The sequence below is a fragment of the Cyanistes caeruleus genome, chromosome 4, assembly GCF_971803275.1.
Source record: "Cyanistes caeruleus chromosome 4, bCyaCae1.hap1.1, whole genome shotgun sequence".
NCBI classification, from domain to species: domain Eukaryota; kingdom Metazoa; phylum Chordata; class Aves; order Passeriformes; family Paridae; genus Cyanistes; species Cyanistes caeruleus.
Window position 1 is genome coordinate 322,868 of NC_141704.1, and position 17,467 is coordinate 340,334.

General features: G+C 66.5%; 1 protein-coding gene across 1 annotated transcript in view; it reads left to right on the top strand.

Moving 5' to 3' along the window:
* Nucleotides 1-2,300: 2,300 nt before the first annotated feature.
* The window catches only part of SND1 (staphylococcal nuclease and tudor domain containing 1), a 94,973-nt gene continuing 79,806 nt past the window's right edge, over nucleotides 2,301-17,467 (top strand). Inside the window, exons 1-6 of the mRNA XM_086886225.1 lie at nucleotides 2,301-2,536; nucleotides 8,256-8,405; nucleotides 10,845-10,965; nucleotides 13,496-13,574; nucleotides 15,512-15,672; nucleotides 16,337-16,428. Coding sequence (XP_086742351.1) covers nucleotides 2,462-2,536; nucleotides 8,256-8,405; nucleotides 10,845-10,965; nucleotides 13,496-13,574; nucleotides 15,512-15,672; nucleotides 16,337-16,428 — 678 coding nt within the window. The 5' untranslated portion in view covers nucleotides 2,301-2,461. The remainder of the gene's footprint in view (nucleotides 2,537-8,255; nucleotides 8,406-10,844; nucleotides 10,966-13,495; nucleotides 13,575-15,511; nucleotides 15,673-16,336; nucleotides 16,429-17,467) is intronic.

A 17,467-nucleotide genomic window follows, 5' to 3' on the forward strand; every position in this document is an offset into this window, starting at 1 on the left:
CGTGATTCCCTCATTTCCCTCCTCCCTGCCCCCCCGGGGCTGTCTGGGACCATTCGGGGCTCTGTCCCTGCTCCTCCCTGAGCCCCTGGGAATTCGGGAATTCTGTGCTCTGCTGCCGAAAGCTCCGCTGGAAGCTCCAAATCCATCCCGGCGGACTCAGCCGAGCGAGGGAGCGGAGTTTATCCCCTCCCTCCCTCCCTCCCTCCCAGTGATGATTATTTGATTGTTAAGGGACCCGGGGGTTCGGGGGGCTCCTCCCGGCGGGGTGCGGCGGTCAGAGGGGACACGGCGGGGATGGCCCGGGGGTTCCGTGGGTTGGGATGATCCAGCTGCCCTGGCAGGGCTGGGGCAGAGGTTTCCTGCCACAGATCAGGGGGCGAATGTTAAAAACGGGGAGAAACCCGAGAAATGGAGAAATGAATAAAGGAGCACCCAAAAGCAGGAGCGGGGGGAGCGGGGGCAGGGACAGAGGGGGAAGGGGAATCCTCGGGAGAAGCTGGCACAGGCGGGGCAGTGAAAGCCTGGAGCGGGACCCCCGGGACCCCCGGGACCCCCGGGACCCCCGGGACAGGGGCGGGGGCTGCCCCGGGACACAGAGAGCGCGGGCGGGGAAGCAGCGCAAAATCCGCAGGGATCAGGGGAAATGAGCCGTGATGTCCCGGGGATGGTCCCGAGGGGACCGGGGGGACTCGGTCCCTCCCCAGGTGTGTCCCGATCCCTCCCCAGGTGTGCCCCGATCCCTCCAGGTGTGCCCTGATCCCTCCCCAGGTGTGCCCTGATCCCTCCCCAGGTGTGTCCTGATCCCCCCAGGTGTGTCCTGATCCCTCAGGTGTGCCCTGATCCCTCCCCAGGTGTGCCCTGATCCCTCCCCAGGTGTGTCCTGATCCCTCCCCAGGTGTGTCCTGATCCCCTCAGGTGTGCCCCGATCCCTCCCCAGGTGTGTCCTGATCCCTCAGGTGTGTCCTGATCCCTCAGGTGTGTCCTGATCCCTCCCCAGGTGTGTCCTGATCCCTCCCCAGGTGTGTCCCGATCCCTCCAGGTGTGCCCCGATCCCTCAGGTGTGCCCTGATCCCCCCAGGTGTGTCCTGATCCCTCCCCAGGTGTGCCCCGATCCCTCCCCAGGTGTGTCCTGATCCCTCCCCAGGTGTGTCCTGATCCCTCAGGTGTGTCCTGACCCCTCCCCAGGTGTGTCCTGATCCCTCCCCAGGTGTGTCCTGATCCCTCAGGTGTGTCCTGACCCCTCCCCAGGTGTGTCCTGATCCCTCAGGTGTGTCCTGATCCCCTCAGGTGTGTCCTGACCCCTCCCTAGGTGTGCCCTGATCCCCCCAGGTGTGCCCTGATCCCTCCCCAGGTGTGCCCTGATCCCTCCCCAGGTGTGCCCTGATCCCTCCCCAGGTGTGTCCTGATCCCTCAGGTGTGTCCTGATCCCCTCAGGTGTGTCCTGACCCCTCCCCAGGTGTGTCCCGATCCCTCCCCAGGTGTGTCCTGATCCCTCCCCAGGTGTGTCCCGATCCCTCCCCAGGTGTGTCCCGATCCCTCCCCAGGTGTGCCCCGATCCCTCCCCAGGTGTGTCCTGATCCCTCCCCAGGTGTGTCCCGATCCCCCCAGGTGTGTCCTGATCCCTCCCCAGGTGTGTCCTGATCCCTCAGGTGTGTCCTGATCCCCTCAGGTGTGTCCTGATCCCTCAGGTGTGCCCCGATCCCTCAGGTGTGCCCCGATCCCTCAGGTGTGGAATCCCCGGGGCTCCGGCCGGGCACGGGAGGGACCGGGGGTGTCACGGGGGGACCGGGAGGGACCGGGGGTGTCACGGGGGTGTCACGGGGGTGTCACGGAGAGGTCGCTCAGTGCCGGGGGACCCTCACTGCTGACCCCACTGGATCCCCGGTCCCCCGGGAATGTCCTGGGGATCTCCGGTCCCCCGGGAATGTCCCGGGGATCCCCGGTCCCCCGGGACCGTGCTGGGCTGGGTTGGGGTCCCGGGGGTCCCCTCTGGGTGCCCCCCCCCCCCCCGCCCGGCGCACTCCGATGACAAAAGGGGCGTGTCTCAGGAAGGCCACGCCCCCAGGGCAGGAAGGGGGCGTGTCCCGAGGTGGCCCCGCCCCCGGCGCGGCGCGAGGCCACGTGTGCGCGCGGGCGGCCTTTGCCGACGTGTCCCTGGCGCCGCGCGCCCCGGAAGTCCCGCCCCCTCCCGCGCGCCGGGCCGGGCGGGGCCGCGGCGCCCGTGACGTCACCGGCCGCGCGCCGCTATTGGCCGAGGCGCGGGGGGGCGGAGCGGCGCGCGCGGCGGGAGCGGCCGCCCGTTGGCCGCAGGCCGCGCGGGGGGCGGGGCCGCGCGGAGACCACGCCCCTCCCACCGCCCCGGCTCCGCCCCGCGGTCCCTTCCGCGCTCGCCCCGGGCCCCGCTGCGCTCCCGCCGCCCGCGCCCGGCCCGACCCGGCCCCTCCGCCCGCCCGGCCCCGCCATGGCCTCCGCGGCCACCCCCGGCCAGGCCGGCCCCGCGCCGCCGCCCGCCGTCCAGCGCGGCATCGTCAAGATGGTAAGGGCTGTGCCCGCCGCCCCTCGCACCGAGCCGCGCCTCGCCGCTCACCGGGGACCCCCGGCTCCCGCTGCCTGCTCCGGGACCCCGCTCCGCTCCCCGCCTCGCTTCCCGGGAGCCGGGAGCCCGTCCGTTCCCCGCGGTGCCCGGGTGTCCCGGCTCCGCTGCAGCCCCTCCGGTGCTCCCGGTTCCCTTCCCGGGGCCGTTGCGGACCCGTTACCGCCCGCAGCCCGCGGGCCCCGCGCGGCCCCCCCGCTGTCCCGGCACCGGGCTCGGTTCCCCGCTGTCCCGGCACCGGGCTCGGCTGTCCCGGTACCGGGCTCGGCTCCCCCGCTGTCCCGGTACCGGGCTCGGTTCCCCCGCTGTCCCGGTACCGGGCTCGGTTCCCCCGCTGTCCCGGTACCGAGCTCGGTTCCCCGCTGTCCCGGTACCGGGCTCGGTTCCCCGCTGTCCCGGTACCGAGCTCGGTTCCCCGCTGTCCCGGTACCGGGCTCGGTTCCCCGCTGTCCCGGTACCGGGCTCGGCAGGCCGGGCTCTGTGTCCGGGCGGTCCCGGAGCCCCGAGGAGCGGCGGGGCCATCCCGGGGGTGCCGCACGTGCTTCCCGTTCCCGGGACCTCCCCGCGGGCCGGACGGGATCCCCGGGCCCCGGCTCGGCTCCGCACGGACCGAGCGCGGGGATGGGGACCCCCGGCCCGTCCGGTGGCCCGGGAAGGGTCCCCGCTCCCCCCGCGCCCCCCGCGCCCCCCGCGCCCCCCGCGCCCCCCGCTCCGGTCCCCACGTGCGCCGGCAGCGGCCCGGGAGAGCGAAGGTCGGGTTCAGTCCGGTCCCCGTGTCCCGGTCCCCGTGTCCCGGGGCCGTGCGCCGGTGCCGTGTCCCGGTCGCCGTGTCCCGGGGCCGTGTCCCGGTGCCCGTCTCCCGGTGCCCGTGTCCCGGTGCCGTGTCCCGGCCCAGCCCGGTCCCCGTGTCCCGGTGCCGTGTCCCGGTGCCCGTGTCCCGGTGCCCGTGTCCCGGTGCCGTGTCCCGGTCCCCGTGTCCCGGGGCCGTGTCCCGGTGCCCATGTCCCGGTGCCGTGTCCCGGTGCCGTGTCCCGGTGCCCATGTCCCGGTGCCGTGTCCCGGGGCCGTGTCCCGGTCCCCATGTCCCGGTGCCGTGTCCCGGTGCCGTGTCCCGGGGCCGTGTCCCGGTCCCCGTGTCCCGGTCCCCGTGTCCATGTCCCCGTGTCCCGGTGCCCGTGTCCCGGTGCCCGTGTCCCGGGGCCGTGTCCATGTCCCCGTGTCCCGGTCCCCGTGTCCCGGCCCAGCCCGGTCCCTGCCGCGTCCCCGGAGCCTGCGGGGCTCCTGTCACCGGGTCCGGGGGGGTCCGGGGGTCTCGGCTGCCCCCGGGGCCAGCCCTTGTCCCGGCTGTCACCGGGCTGGGGACACCGGGGACCCTGCACGGGGGTGTCGGGATGGACCCCACGGATTTGGGGTGTGGGAACGGCCACCGGGAACCTGCCCGGGGCCGCCGGGGCTCCGTGCTCCGGTTTGGGGACACCCTGGCTGTGCCCCGGGGGGTCCCCAGCAGGATTTTGGGGTGCAGGACCCTCCCCTGGCTGTTTGTGCCCTGGGGGGTCCCCAGCAGGATTTTGGGGTGCAGGACCCTCCCCTGGCTGTTTGTGCCCTGGGGGGTCCCCAGCAGGATTTTGGGGTGCAGGACCCTCCCCTGGCTGTGCCCCGGGGGGTCCCCAGCAGGATTTTGGGGTGTTCAGAGCCCTCCCCTGGCTGTGCACCAGGGGGTCCCCAGCAGGATTTTGGGGTGCTCAGAGCCCTCCCCTGGCTGTTCACCAGGGGGTCCCCAGCAGGATTTTGGGGTGCAGGACCCTCCCCTGGCTGTGCCCCGGGGGGTCCCCAGCAGGATTTTGGGGTGCAGGACTCTCCCCTGGCTGTTTGTGCCCCATGGGGTCCCCAGCAGGATTTTGGGGTGCTCAGAGCCCTCCCCTGGCTGTTTGTGCCCCATGGGGTCCCCAGCAGGATTTTGGGGTGCAGGACCCTCCCCTGGCTGTTTGTGCCCCATGGGGTCCCCAGCAGGATTTTGGGGTGCTCAGGACCCTCCCCTGGCTGTGCCCCGGGGGGTCCCCAGCAGGATTTTGGGGTGCAGGACCCTCCCCTGGCTGTTTGTGCCCTGGGGGGTCCCCAGCAGGATTTTGGGGTGCAGGACCCTCCCCTGGCTGTCTGTGCCCCGAGGGGTCCCCAGCAGGATTTTGGGGTGCAGGACCCTCCCCTGGCTGTGCCCCGGGGGGTCCCCAGCAGGATTTTGGGGTGCAGGACCCTCCCCTGGCTGTTTGTGCCCCGGGGGGTCCCCAGCAGGATTTTGGGGTGCAGGACCCTCCCCTGGCTGTTTGTGCCCCGGGGGGTCCCCAGCAGGATTTTGGGGTGCAGGACCCTCCCCTGGCTGTTTGTGCCCCATGGGGTCCCCAGCAGGATTTTGGGGTGCATTCTGGCTCAGGCTGGCTGGGAGGCAGAGCCCCCCTGTGCCCCAATCCCGGGATGTGCTCTGAGGGATCCCCAATCCCCCCGGGAGGGGAGGGGAGGGGAGGGAAGGGAAGGGAAGGGAAGGGAAGGGAGGGAAGGGAAGGGAAGGGAAGGGAAGGGAGGGAAGGGAAGGGAGGGAAGGAAGGGAAGGGCAGGGAAGGGAAGGGAAGGGAAGGGAAGGGAAGGGAAGGGAAGGGAAGGGAAGGGAAGGGGAGGGAAGGGGAGGGGAAGGGAAGGGAGGGAAGGGAAGGTGCGGGAAGGGAAGGGAAGGGAAGGGAGGGAAGGGAAGGGAAGGGAAGGGAAGGGAAGGGAAGGGAAGGGAAGGGAGGGAGGAGAGGGAAGGGAAGGGGTCCCTGGCTCTGCTGGAGCAGCCCCGGTGCCAGCCTCGCGCTCTGCTGCGCTTCCCCCCCCAGCCCGCAGGTTTTGGGGGGTCCTTGCACCTCCCCATGAGACCGGGGGCTCTGGGAGCAGGGTGGGGATGGAGAGCAGGAATTCTCCCCCTTCCCCTGTCAGGATTTTTAACCCTTTGTGCCCCCAGGGGCAGCTCTGGGCTCTGGATGTGGGATTTGGGTTCCCTGCTCCGGTGACGTGTCCTGTGTCCGTGTGTCCCCGTGTCCCTGTGTCCTTGAGTCCCTGTGTCCCTCTGTCCCTGTGTCCCTCTGTCCCTGTGTCCCTCTGTCCCTCTGTCCTTGTGTCCCTGTGTCCATTTGTCTCTGTGTCCCTGTGTCCCTCTGTCCCTGTGTCCCTCTGTCCCTCTGTCCTTGTGTCCCCGTGTCCTGTGTCCCTCTGTCCCTCTGTCCCTGTGTCCTGTGTCCCTGTGTCCCCGTGTCCCTGTGTCCATTTGTCCCCGTGTCCCTGTGTCCTGTGTCCCTGTGTCCCCGTGTCCCTGTGTCCCCTCCCTTCTCCAGGCCCGATTAAGCCTGGTTTAAACCCAAATTTCTCTGCTGGAGCCCTGGGTGGGGCAGGTGGCACCTGGGGTGACAGGGACAGCCGGGCCGGTGTCCCCACGCGTGTGGGGGCCTGGGACCCCTCCGTGGGCTCAGGGGATGGAAAATCCCCCCAGAGCCCCCCACGACCCCAGGGCACGGAGCAGCTCCTGCAGGGACCCAGCGGGGCTCCAGCACCCCCCGCGCCCGGTTCGTTACAGCTCGGGGTTAATTACAGCCGGGAAAGCCCCGAGTCGTTAATTACAGAGCGCTGGCATCGCTCTGGGGCGTGGGGGGCACCCAGAGCCTCGGGGTGGGCTCAGTGGGGTCATTCCAGGGGGGGCTGGGACCCCAGGAGCGTCCCTGGGGGTTCCGGGGTGTGGGGCTGGAAACCCATCCTGGGGCTGGAAACAGGTCTGGGAGCAGGGGGATCCCGGGGAGATCCCGGGGAGATCCCAAGGAGATCCCAGGGAGATCCTCAGGAACAGGGACATCCCAGGGAGATCCTCAGGGAGATCCCAGGGAGATCCCAGGGAGATCCCAGGGAGATCCCAAGGAACAGGGAGATCCCAGGGAGATCCCGGGAGATCCCAGGGAGATCCCCAGGGAACAGGGAGATCCCTGGAGCAAGGACATCCCAGGAGCAGGGAGATCCCCAGGGGGATCCCAAGGGCAGGTAGATCTCTAAGGAGATCCCAGGAGCAGGGAGATCCCAGGGAGATCCCAGGAGCAGGGAGATCCCCAGGGGGATCCCAGGAGCAGGGAGATCCCAGGGAGATCCCAGGAGCAGGGAGATCCCAGGGAGATCCCAGGAGCAGGGAGATCTCCGGCTCCTGGCCCCGATCCCGGCCCTGCTGGGGGATGTTGGGGCTGGAGGGGTGAGGGATCCCTGGGAGTGCCCAGCCCGGAGCTCGGGGTGATCGGGCTGGGCTCAGCTGGGAAGCACCAGGGGTAAAATCCCGATTTTCCAAATCCTCTGTGGTGCCCAGAGGTGACCCCAGCTGAGCTCTGAGGGACCCCAAAACCCCCCCAAACCCCCCAGTGCCCCCCTGCCATGGCAGGGACACCTCCCAGTGGCCCAGGCTGCTCCCAGCCCCAGGCTCCAGCCTGGCCTTGGCCACTGCCAGGGATGCAGGGGCAGCCCCAGCTGCTCTGGCAATTCCAGCCCAGCCAGCAATTCCCAATTGCCAATTGCCAACATCCAGCCCTGTCCTCTGGCACTGGGAGCCATTCCCTGGCTCCTGGCCCTGCAGCCCTGGCCCAGTCCCTCTGCAGCTCTCCTGGAGCCCCTTCAGGCCCTGCAGGGGCTCTGAGCTCTCCCTGGAGCCTTCTCCTCTCCAGGGGAACATTCCCAGCTCTCCTGGAGCCCCTTCAGGCCCTGCAGGGGCTCTGAGCTCTCCCTGGAGCCTTCTCCTCTCCAGGGGAACATTCCCAGCTCTCCTGGAGCCCCTTCAGGCCCTGCAGGGGCTCTGAGCTCTCCCTGGACCCTTCTCCTCTCCAGGGGAACATTCCCAGCTCTCCCAGGCTGGATCCCTGGGAACTGAGGGGCTCCAGGCCTGGAGCAGCTCCGGGGTCTCCTCTGGGCTCTCCCCAGCAGCTCCAGGTGCTGCTGCTGTGTCCCCAGGGCTGGGGCAGCTCTGCAGGTGGGGTCTCACCTGGGCACGGGGGCAGGGTCCCCCCTCCCCTGCGGGCTCAGCCCAGGACACGGATTTTGGTCCCACCCCTCATTTCAGCTCCTGGCCTGTGCCCCTCGGTCACATCCCCGCAATCCCGTGTGGCCCTGCAGTGTCCCCTGCCCGTGCTCATCCAGCCTGCCCCGCCGGGCTGGGGACACCCCCTGAGCCTCCCCTGTCCCTGGGGACACCCCCTGAGCCCCCCTGTCCCCATTGGGGACCCCCCTGAGCCCCCCTGTCCCCTTTGGGGACCCCCCTGACCCCCCCTGTCCCTGGGGACACCCCCTGACCCCCCCTGTCCCTGGGGACACCCCCTGACCCCCCCTGTCCCCCTTGGGGACCCCCCTGAGCCCCCCTGTACCTGGGGACACCCCTGAGCCCCCCTGTCCCTGGGGACACCCCCTGAGCCCCCCTGTCCCTGGGGACACCCCCTGAGCCCCCCTGTCCCCCTTGGGGACCCCCCTGACCCCCCCTGTCCCCCTTGGGGACCCCCCTGACCCCCCCTGTACCTGGGGACACCCCTGAGCCCCCCATCCCCCCAGGTGCTGTCTGGCTGTGCCATCACTGGGGACACCCCCTGACCCCCCCTGTCCCCTCCTGTCCCCCCAGGTGCTGTCTGGCTGTGCCATCATCGTTCGGGGCCAGCCCCGTGGGGGTCCCCCCCCCGAGCGCCAGATCAACCTCAGCAACATCCGCGCGGGGAGCCTGGCCCGGCGAGCGGCCCCCAGCCAGCCCGAGGCCAGGGACAGCCCCGACGAGGTGAGTGCTGCCCGGTGACCCCCAGTGACCCCCCGGTGACCCCCCGGTGCTGCCCGGGACCCCCGGTGACCCCCCGGTGACCCCTCGGTGACCCCCCAGTGCTGCCCGGGACCCCCCGGTGACCCCCGGTGCTGCCCCAGGATCCCCCGGTGCTGCCCGGGACCCCCCGGTGCTGCCCGGGACCCCCCGGTGCTGCCCGGGACCCCCCGGTGACCCTCCGGTGCTGCCTGGGACCCCCCGGTGACCCCCCGGTGACCCCCCGGTGCTGCCTGGGACCCCCCGGTGACCCCCCGGTGACCCCCCGGTGCTGCCCGGGACCCCCCGGTGACCCCTCGGTGACCCCCCGGTGACCCCCCAGTGCTGCCCGGGACCCCCCGGTGCTGCCCGGGACCCCCCAGTGCTGCCCCGGCCCTGGGGGGGATTCGGGGGAATCCTCTCCTCCTTCACCCCTCTGCACCTGGCGGGGATGGGGGGCTCGGGGGATGGTTTGGGGGGATGGTTTTGGGGGATGGTTTGGGGGGATGGTTTGGGGGATGGTTTTGGGGCGCACTGGGGATGGTTTGGGGATGGGGGATGGTTTGGGGATGGGGGATGGTTTTGGGGGATGGTTTTGGGGATGGTTTGGGGATGGGGGATGGTTTTGGGGGATGGTTTGGGGATGGGGGATGGTTTTGGGGGATGGTTTGGGGATGGGGGATGGTTTTGGGGGATGGTTTGGGGATGGGGGATGGTTTTGGGGGATGGTTTGGGGATGGGGGATGGTTTGGGGATGGTTTGGGACATGGGGGATGGTTTGGGGATGGTTTGGGGATGGTTTAGGGATGTGGGATGGTTTTGGGGGATGGTTTGGGGCGCACAGGGGATGGTTTGGGGATGGTTTGGGGATGGGGGATGGTTTTGGGGGATGGTTTTGGGGGATGGTTTGGGGATGGTTTGGGACACAGGGGATGGTTTGGGGGGATGGTTTGGGGATGGTTTAGGGATGGGGGATGGTTTTGGGGGATGGTTTTGGGGGATGGTTTGGGGCGCACGGGGCGGTCCCACCCGGTTCCCCCTCCCGCGGGCCGGGGGCGGCGGGAGCAGCGCTGACAGATAATTGCTCTCCCTGGGGAGTTTTGTCTTCCAAAGAGCCTCTAAATGTCACTCTGTGCCAAAGTGACGCCTGTCAGCCCCGCTAATTGTGCTAATTGTTTATGAGCGCGTCATGTTCCCGCCTCCGGCCGCGCTCCCGCCCACCCGCGCGCTGCAGCGGGAGCGCGCCCCGGGAGCGGGAGCGCGCCCCGGGAGCGAACGGAGCCGCGAACGGAGCCTCCCGTGCCCGGCGAGGGGCTGGGAGAGCCCGGCCGGGATCATCCTGCCGGGATCATCCCTCTGCTCCTGCCGGGATCATCCCTCTGCTCCTGCCGGGATCGTCCTGCTGGGATCATCCTGCTCCCATCCCTCTGCTCCCATCCCTCTACTCCCATCCCTCTGCTCCTGCCGGGATCATCCTGCTGGGATCATCCTGCCGGGATCATCCTGCCGGGATCATCCCTCTGCTCCTGCCGGGATCGTCCTGCTGGGATCATCCTGCTCCCATCCCTCTACTCCCATCCCTCTGCTCCCATCCTGCTGGGATCATCCTGCCGGGATCATCCTGCTGGGATCGTCCTGCTGCTCCCATCCCTCTGCTCCCAGCTCAGCTCATCCCTCTGCTCCCATCCCGCTGGGCTTATCCCGCTGGATTCATCCTGCTACTCCCACTGGGCTCATCCCTCTGCTCCTAGGCTGCTCCCACCCCTCCGCTCCCACCCCTCTGCTCCCATCCCTCTGGGATCATCCTGCTGCTCCCTCTGTTCCCATCCCTCTGTTCCCATCCCTCTGTTCCCATCCCTCTGCTCCCATCCCTCTGTTCCCATCCCTCTGTTCCTGCTTCTCCCATCCCTCTGCTCCCATCCTGCTGGGATCATCCCTCTGTTCCCATCCCTCTGCTCCTAGGCTGCTCCCACCCCTCTGCTCCCACCCCTCTGCTCCCACCCCTCTGCTCCCATCCCTCTGCTCCCATCCCTCTGTTCCCATCCTGCTTCTCCCATCCCTCTGTTCCCATCCTGCTGGGATCATCCCTCTGTTCCCATCCCTCCGCTCCCATCCCTCCACTCCCATCCCTCTGTTCCTGCTTCTCCCATCCCTCTGTTCCCTCTGCTCCCATCCCTCTGCTCCCTCCGCTCCCTCCGTTCCCATCCCTCGCCCTCCCTGCCCCAGCAGCTCCCGGGAAGGCGCCCCCGGCACATCCATGGGAATCGGGGCTGCCCCGGGAGCTTTCCCGGTTTTGGGGAGCTGGGAAAGCTCCCGGGATCCCTTTGTGGGGGAGTTGGTTCCCAGCGGGGCTCCCCTGGGGAGGAGAGCGGGATCTGCCGGGAATTTGGGAATGCCGAGGCTCAGGGCTCTTCCCTCCCGCAGCCCTGGGGCTTCCCGGCCCGGGAATTCCTGCGGAAGAAGCTGATCGGGAAGGAGGTTTGCTTCACCGTGGAGTACAAAACCCCGCAGGGCCGGGAGTACGGAATGGTGTACCTGGGAAAAGGTGAGGAGGGGGATTCCTGGGAAAAGGTGAGGAGGGGGATTCCTGGGAAAAGCTGGGATGGGGATTCCTGGGAAAAGGTGAGGAGGGGGATTCCTGGGAAAAGGTGAGGAGGGGGGAATTCCTGGGAAAAGGTGAGGAGGGGGATTCCTGGGAAAAGGTGAGGAGGGGGGAATTCCTGGGAAAAGGTGAGGATGGGGATTCCTGGGAAAAGCTGGGATGGGGATTCCTGGGAAAAGGTGAGGAGGGGGGAATTCCTGGGAAAAGGTGAGGATGGGGGAATTCCTGGGAAAAGCTGGGTCTGGGAATGAGGCTGAGAATGGTTTGGATGTTGGGAAGGGTTTGGGTGTTGGGAATGGTTTGGATGTTGGGAAGGGTTTGGATGTTGGGAATGAAGGGTTTGGATGTTGGGATGGGTTTGGATGTTGGGAATGGTTTGGATGTTGGGAAGGGTTTGGATGTTGGGAATGGTTTGGATGTTTGGAATGATGTTGGGAATGGTTTGGAAGTTGGGAATGAAGGGTTTGGATGTTGGGAATGAAGGGTTTGGATGTTGGGAATGGTTTGGATGTTGGGATGATGTTGGGAATGGTTTGGATGTTGGGAATGATGTTGGGATGGGTTTGGATGTTGGGAATGGTTTGGATGTTGGGAATGATGTTGGGAATGGTTTGGATGTTGGGAATGAAGGGTTTGGATGTTGGGAATGGTTTGGATGTTGGGAATGAAGGGTTTGGATGTTGGGAATGGTTTGGATGTTGGGAATGGTTTGGATGTTGGGAATGATGTTGGGAATGGTTTGGATGTTGGGAATGAAGGGTTTGGATGTTGGGAATGAAGGGTTTGGATGTTGGGAATGGTTTGGATGTTGGGAATGAAGGGTTTGGATGTTGGGAATGGGTTTGGATGTTGGGATGGGTTTGGATGTTGGGAATGGTTTGGATGTTGGGAATGGTTTGGATGTTGGGAATGAAGGGTTTGGATGTTGGGATGGGTTTGGATGTTGGGAATGAGGCTGGGAATGGTTTGGATGTTTGGAATGATGTTGGGATGGGTTTGGATGTTGGGAATGGTTTGGATGTTGGGATGGGTTTGGATGTTGGGAATGAAGGGTTTGGATGTTGGGATGGGTTTGGATGTTGGGAATGATGTTGGGATGGGTTTGGATGTTGGGAATGGTTTGGATGTTGGGAATGATGTTGGGATGGGTTTGGATATCGGCTCCTGCTGGGCCTCTCCCGGTGCCGTCCCCGTCCCTCCCAGCTCCAGCCCAGCCGGGAACGGCGCCGGTGGGAGAAACGAGGCTGGAAACGTTTCCTGCTGGAATTGGCCAGGGCTTTAGCTCCATTAATGGAATGCTGGGACAGGTTCCCTGCAGCAGCTCCGGGATGGGAGGGTGGGATGTGGGGCTGTGCAGAGGGACGGGGAGCTGGGATGAGGCCCCAGGGTGAGGGACGGCCTGGGGCAGGGACTGTCCCCTGTGCTGGCCCTGCTGAGGGACACCCTGGAATCCTGGGGACAGCTCCGGGCCCCTCCTGCCAGGAGAGCCCTGGAGGGTCTGGAGCTGTCCAGGGATGGAGCTGGGAAGGTTCTGGAGCCCCAGGAAGAGCTGTGGGAGCTGGGAAGGTTCTGGAGCCCCAGGAAGAGCTGTGGGAGCTGGGAAGGTTCTGGAGCCCCAGGAAGAGCTGTGGGAGCAGGGAAGGGTCTGGAGCCCCAGGAAGAGCTGTGGGAGCAGGGAAGGGGCTCAGCCTGGAGCAAAGGGGGATCAGGGGGACCTTGTGGCTCTGCACAAGTCCCTGGCAGGAGGGGACAGCCGGGGGGTCGGGCTGTGCTGCCAGGAACAGGGACAGGAGGAGAGGGAATGGCCTCAGGCTGGGCCAGGACAGGCTCAGGCTGGGCCAGGACAGGCTCAGGCTGGGCCAGGACAGGCTCAGGCTGGGCCAGGACAGGCTCAGGCTGGGCCAGGACAGGCTCAGGCTGGGCCAGGCAGGCTCAGGGTGGGCCAGGACAGGCTCAGGCTGGGCCAGGACAGGCTCAGGCTGGGCCAGGACAGGCTCAGGCTGGGCCAGGACAGGCTCAGGCTGGGCCAGGACAGGCTCAGGGTGGGCCAGGACAGGCTCAGGCTGGGCCAGGACAGGCTCAGGATGGGCCAGGACAGGCTCAGGCCGGGCCAGGACAGGCTCAGGCTGGGCCAGGACAGGCTCAGGCTGGGCCAGGACAGGCTCAGGATGGGCCAGGACAGGCTCAGGGTGGGCCAGGACAGGCTCAGGCTGGGTCAGGACAGGCTCAGGCTGGGCCAGGACAGGCTCAGGATGGGCCAGGACAGGCTCAGGCTGGGCAGCAGCAGGAATTTCCCCATGGAAAGGGGCTCAGGTCAGGGCCTGGAAGTGCCCAGGGAGCCCAGGCTGGGGTCAGTGGTGTCCCCAGGAGAGCTCTGGGGCTGTTCCAGCGCTGCTTTCCTGGGATCACTGGGAATTCTGCCCGGTTCCCATGTCCCTCTGGCTCCTCTCACCCTCCTGCTCCTCCCTCCCAGACACCAGTGGTGAGAACATCGCCGAGTCCCTGGTGGCCGAAGGATTGGCTTCCCGCCGGGAGGGGATCCGAGCCAACAAGTACGTGCACAGCTCCCATCCTGATCCTGATCCTGATCCCCATCCTGATCCTGATCCCCATCCTGATCCTGATCCCCATCCTGATCCTGATCCTGATCCCCATCCTGATCCTGATCCTGATCCCCATCCTGATCCTGATCCCCATCCTGATCCTGATCCTGATCCCCATCCTGATCCTGATCCTGATCCCCATCCTCATCCTGATCCTGATCCCGATCCTGATCCCCATCCTGATCCTGATCCCCATCCTGATCCCGATCCCAATCCTGGTCCCAATCCCGATCCCCATCCCCATCCCTGGCTCCGGGGGCCCAGCCATTGGAGCAGCTCCTGCTCCTCAGCTCCCACATCCCACCGGTGTTCCCGGGGTGTTCCGTGGCTTTGGGGCCGGGCAGGGGCCGGGGTCTCCTGTCCTGGGGTGTCCCTGGGCTGTGGAGCCCCTCCAGTCACACCTGGGGGGGTGAATCCCCTGAATTCCCGCTGGAGAGGAGGGGCTGGGACATGGCTGGGTGATCCCAGCAGAGCCCAGGCGTTTCCCGGGCTCCCCCACATCCCAGGGCAGGGGAGAGGAGCTGCATCCATGGGGACGGGGATCCCAGGCCAGAGGGTGCAGGACACTCAGCCTCGTTTGTGGGGCCAGGGAATCCCGGGATGGTTTGGGACAGAAGGGACCCCCGAGCCCCCCAGTGCCCCCCTGCCATGGCAGGGACACCTCCCACTGGCCCAGGCTGCTCCCAGCCCCAGGCTCCAGCCTGGCCTTGGCCACTGCCAGGGATGCAGGGGCAGCCCCAGCTGCTCTGGCAATTCCAGCCCAGCCAGCAATTCCCAATTGCCAATTCCCAACATCCCAGCCCCATCTCCCCTTGCCCAGGGAATTCCCTCCATTCCCTCTCTCCAGCCCTGCCCCGGCTCCGCTCCAGGGAGGAATTTTGGGATCCAGGGGTTTCCCTGGGAATCTCGGCACTGCAGGAAGGGTCTCCCTTCCCTTTCCCAGCCCCAACTTCCAGAAAAATCCCTCGGGATGGATTCAGAGCCTCCCAAATGCCAGAATGGTTTGGGATGGGATCCAGGGACCTTCAATCCCACCCCATTCCAATCCCACCATCCCAGGCTGCTCCAAGCTTTCCTTGGCCATTCCCGGGATCCAGGGCCAGCCCCAGCTGCTCTGGGCACCCTGTTCAGAATCCCGGGATTTGCTGTGGCAGGGCTGGGATGGGCTCGTGGTCACTCTGGTGGCCTTGCAGGGTGTGCAGGGCGGGGTGATCCATGGATTCCCATGGAATGTGCCTTCCCCGCTCTCCCAAACTTGCTGTGCCCTGCTGGGAGTCGGGAACGCTGCGGCCTCGGGAAGGGTTCCTGGGGTTCCCCGGGTGCCTCGGGAAAGGTTCCCTGGGTTCCTTGGGAAGGGTTCCTCAGGTTCCCCGGGTTCCTGGGGTTCCCTGGGTTCCCCAGGAAGGGTTCCTCAGGAATGGTTCCTCAGGTTCCCTGGGTTCCCCAGGAAGGGTTCCCCGGGTTCCTCAGGTTCCCCTGGTTCCCCAGGAAGGGTTCCTCAGGTTCCTCGTGTTCCCGGGGTTCCCGCTGTGTTCCCGCTGTGCCGGGGGGCGGGAGGAGCTGGGCTGGGCTGGCAGGGGTTGGGATGGAGGCCGGGGATGGAGGCCGGGGATGGGGATGGGGTGAGGATGGGGATGGGGATGGGGTGAGGTTGGGGATGGGATGGGGATGGGGATGGAGGCTGGGGATGGGGATGGGGATGGGGATGGGGATGGAGGCCGGGGATGGAGGCCGGGGATGGGGATGGGGTGAGGATGGGGATGGGGATGGGGATGGGGATGGAGGCTCGGGATGGGGGTGGGGATGGGGATGGGGATGGGGATGGAGGCTCAGGATGGGGATGGGGATGGGGATGGGGATGGGGATGAAGGCTCTGTGTGCCGCAGCCCCGAGCAGAGCCGGCTGGCAGAGCTGGAGGAGCAGGCCCGCAGCGCCAAGAAGGGAATGTGGAGCGAGGGCTCGGGCTCGCACACCGTGCGCGACCTCAAGTACAGCCTGGAGAACCCCCGGCACTTCGTGGACTCCCTGCACCAGAAACCTGTCAATGGTAACGTGTCCCTGTGTCACCGTGTCCCTGTGTCACCATGTCACCGTGTCCCTGTGTCACCGTGTCCCTGTGTCCTTGTGTCCCTGTGTCCCATGTCCCTGTGTCCCATGTCCCTGTGTCCCATGTCCCTGTGTCACCATGTCCATGTCACCATGTCCCTGTGTCACCGTGTCACCATATCCCTGTGTCACCATGTCCCTGTGTCACCATATCCCTGTGTCCCTGTGTCACCCTATCCCTGTGTCCCATATCCCTATGTCCCCCTATCCCACGGTCCTGTGTCACCATGTCCCTGTGTCACCATGTCCGTGTCACCATGTCCCCGTGTCCCCGTGTCCCCATATCCCTGTGTCCCCATATCCCCGTGTGTCCGTGTCCCCATGTCCCCATGTCCCCACATTCCCGTGTCCCCATGTCCCCATGTCCCCACATTCCCGTGTCCCCATGTCCCCATGTCCCCATGTCCCCACATTCCCGTGTCCCCATGTCCCCATATCCCCATGTCCCCACATTCCCGTGTCCCCATGTTCCCGTGTCCCCATATCCCTGTGTCCCCGTGTCCCCATGTCCCCACATTCCCGTGTCCCCCGTGTTCCCGTGTCCCCCATGTCCCCGTGTCCCCCTGTCCCCGTGTCCCCGTTGGGATGATCTCCTGTGTCCACAGCCATCATTGAGCACGTTCGGGACGGCAGCGTGGTGAGAGCTCTGCTCCTGCCCGACTTCTACCTGGTCACTGTCATGCTCTCGGGGATCAAGGTGAGCCCATTCCCCATTCCCGCTGCAATTCCCGCTGCAATTCCCGCTGCAATTCCCGCTGCAATTCCCGCTGCAATTCCCGCTGCAATTCCTGCTGTGCAATTCCTGCTGCAATTCCTGCTGTGCAATTCCCGCTGCAATTCCCGCTGTGCAATTCCCGCTGCAATTCCTGCTGTGCAATTCCTGCTGCAATTCCTGCTGTGCAATTCCCGCTGCAATTCCTGCTGTGCAATTCCCGCTGCAATTCCTGCTGTGCAATTCCTTCCTGTCCTGTTCCCTCTGTCTAATTCCCACTGCCCAATTCCCACAGACTAATCAGCATCAAAAAGTCCTGGAATCCCAGGATGGTTTGGGATAGAAGGGACCCCCGAGCCCCCCAGTGCCCCCCTGCCATGGCAGGGACACCTCCCACTGGCCCAGGCTGCTCCCAGCCCCAGGCTCCAGCCTGGCCTTGGCCACTGCCAGGGATGCAGGGGCAGCCCCAGCTGCTCTGGCAATTCCAGCCCAGCCAGCAATTCCCAATTGCCAATTGCCAACATCCAGCCCTGTCCTCTGGCACTGGGAGCCATTCCCTGGCTCCTGGCCCTGCAGCCCTGGCCCAGTCCCTCTGCAGCTCTCCTGGAGCCCCTTCAGGCCCTGCAGGGGCTCTGAGCTCTCCCTGGAGCCTTCTCCTCTCCAGGGGAACATTCCCAGCTCTCCTGGAGCCCCTTCAGGCCCTGCAGGGGCTCTGAGCTCTCCCTGGAGCCTTCTCCTCTCCAGGGGAACATTCCCAGCTCTCCTGGAGCCCCTTCAGGCCCTGCAGGGGCTCTGAGCTCTCCCTGGAGCCTTCTCCTCTCCAGGGGAACATTCCCAGCTCTCCTGGAGCCCCTTCAGGCCCTGCAGGGGCTCTGAGCTCTCCCTGGACCCTTCTCCTCTCCAGGGGAACATTCCCAGCTCTCCCAGGCTGGATCCCTGGGAACTGAGGGGCTCCAGGCCTGGAGCAGCTCCGGGGTCTCCTCTGGGCTCTCCCCAGCAGCTCCAGGTGTCTCTCCAGGTTCCC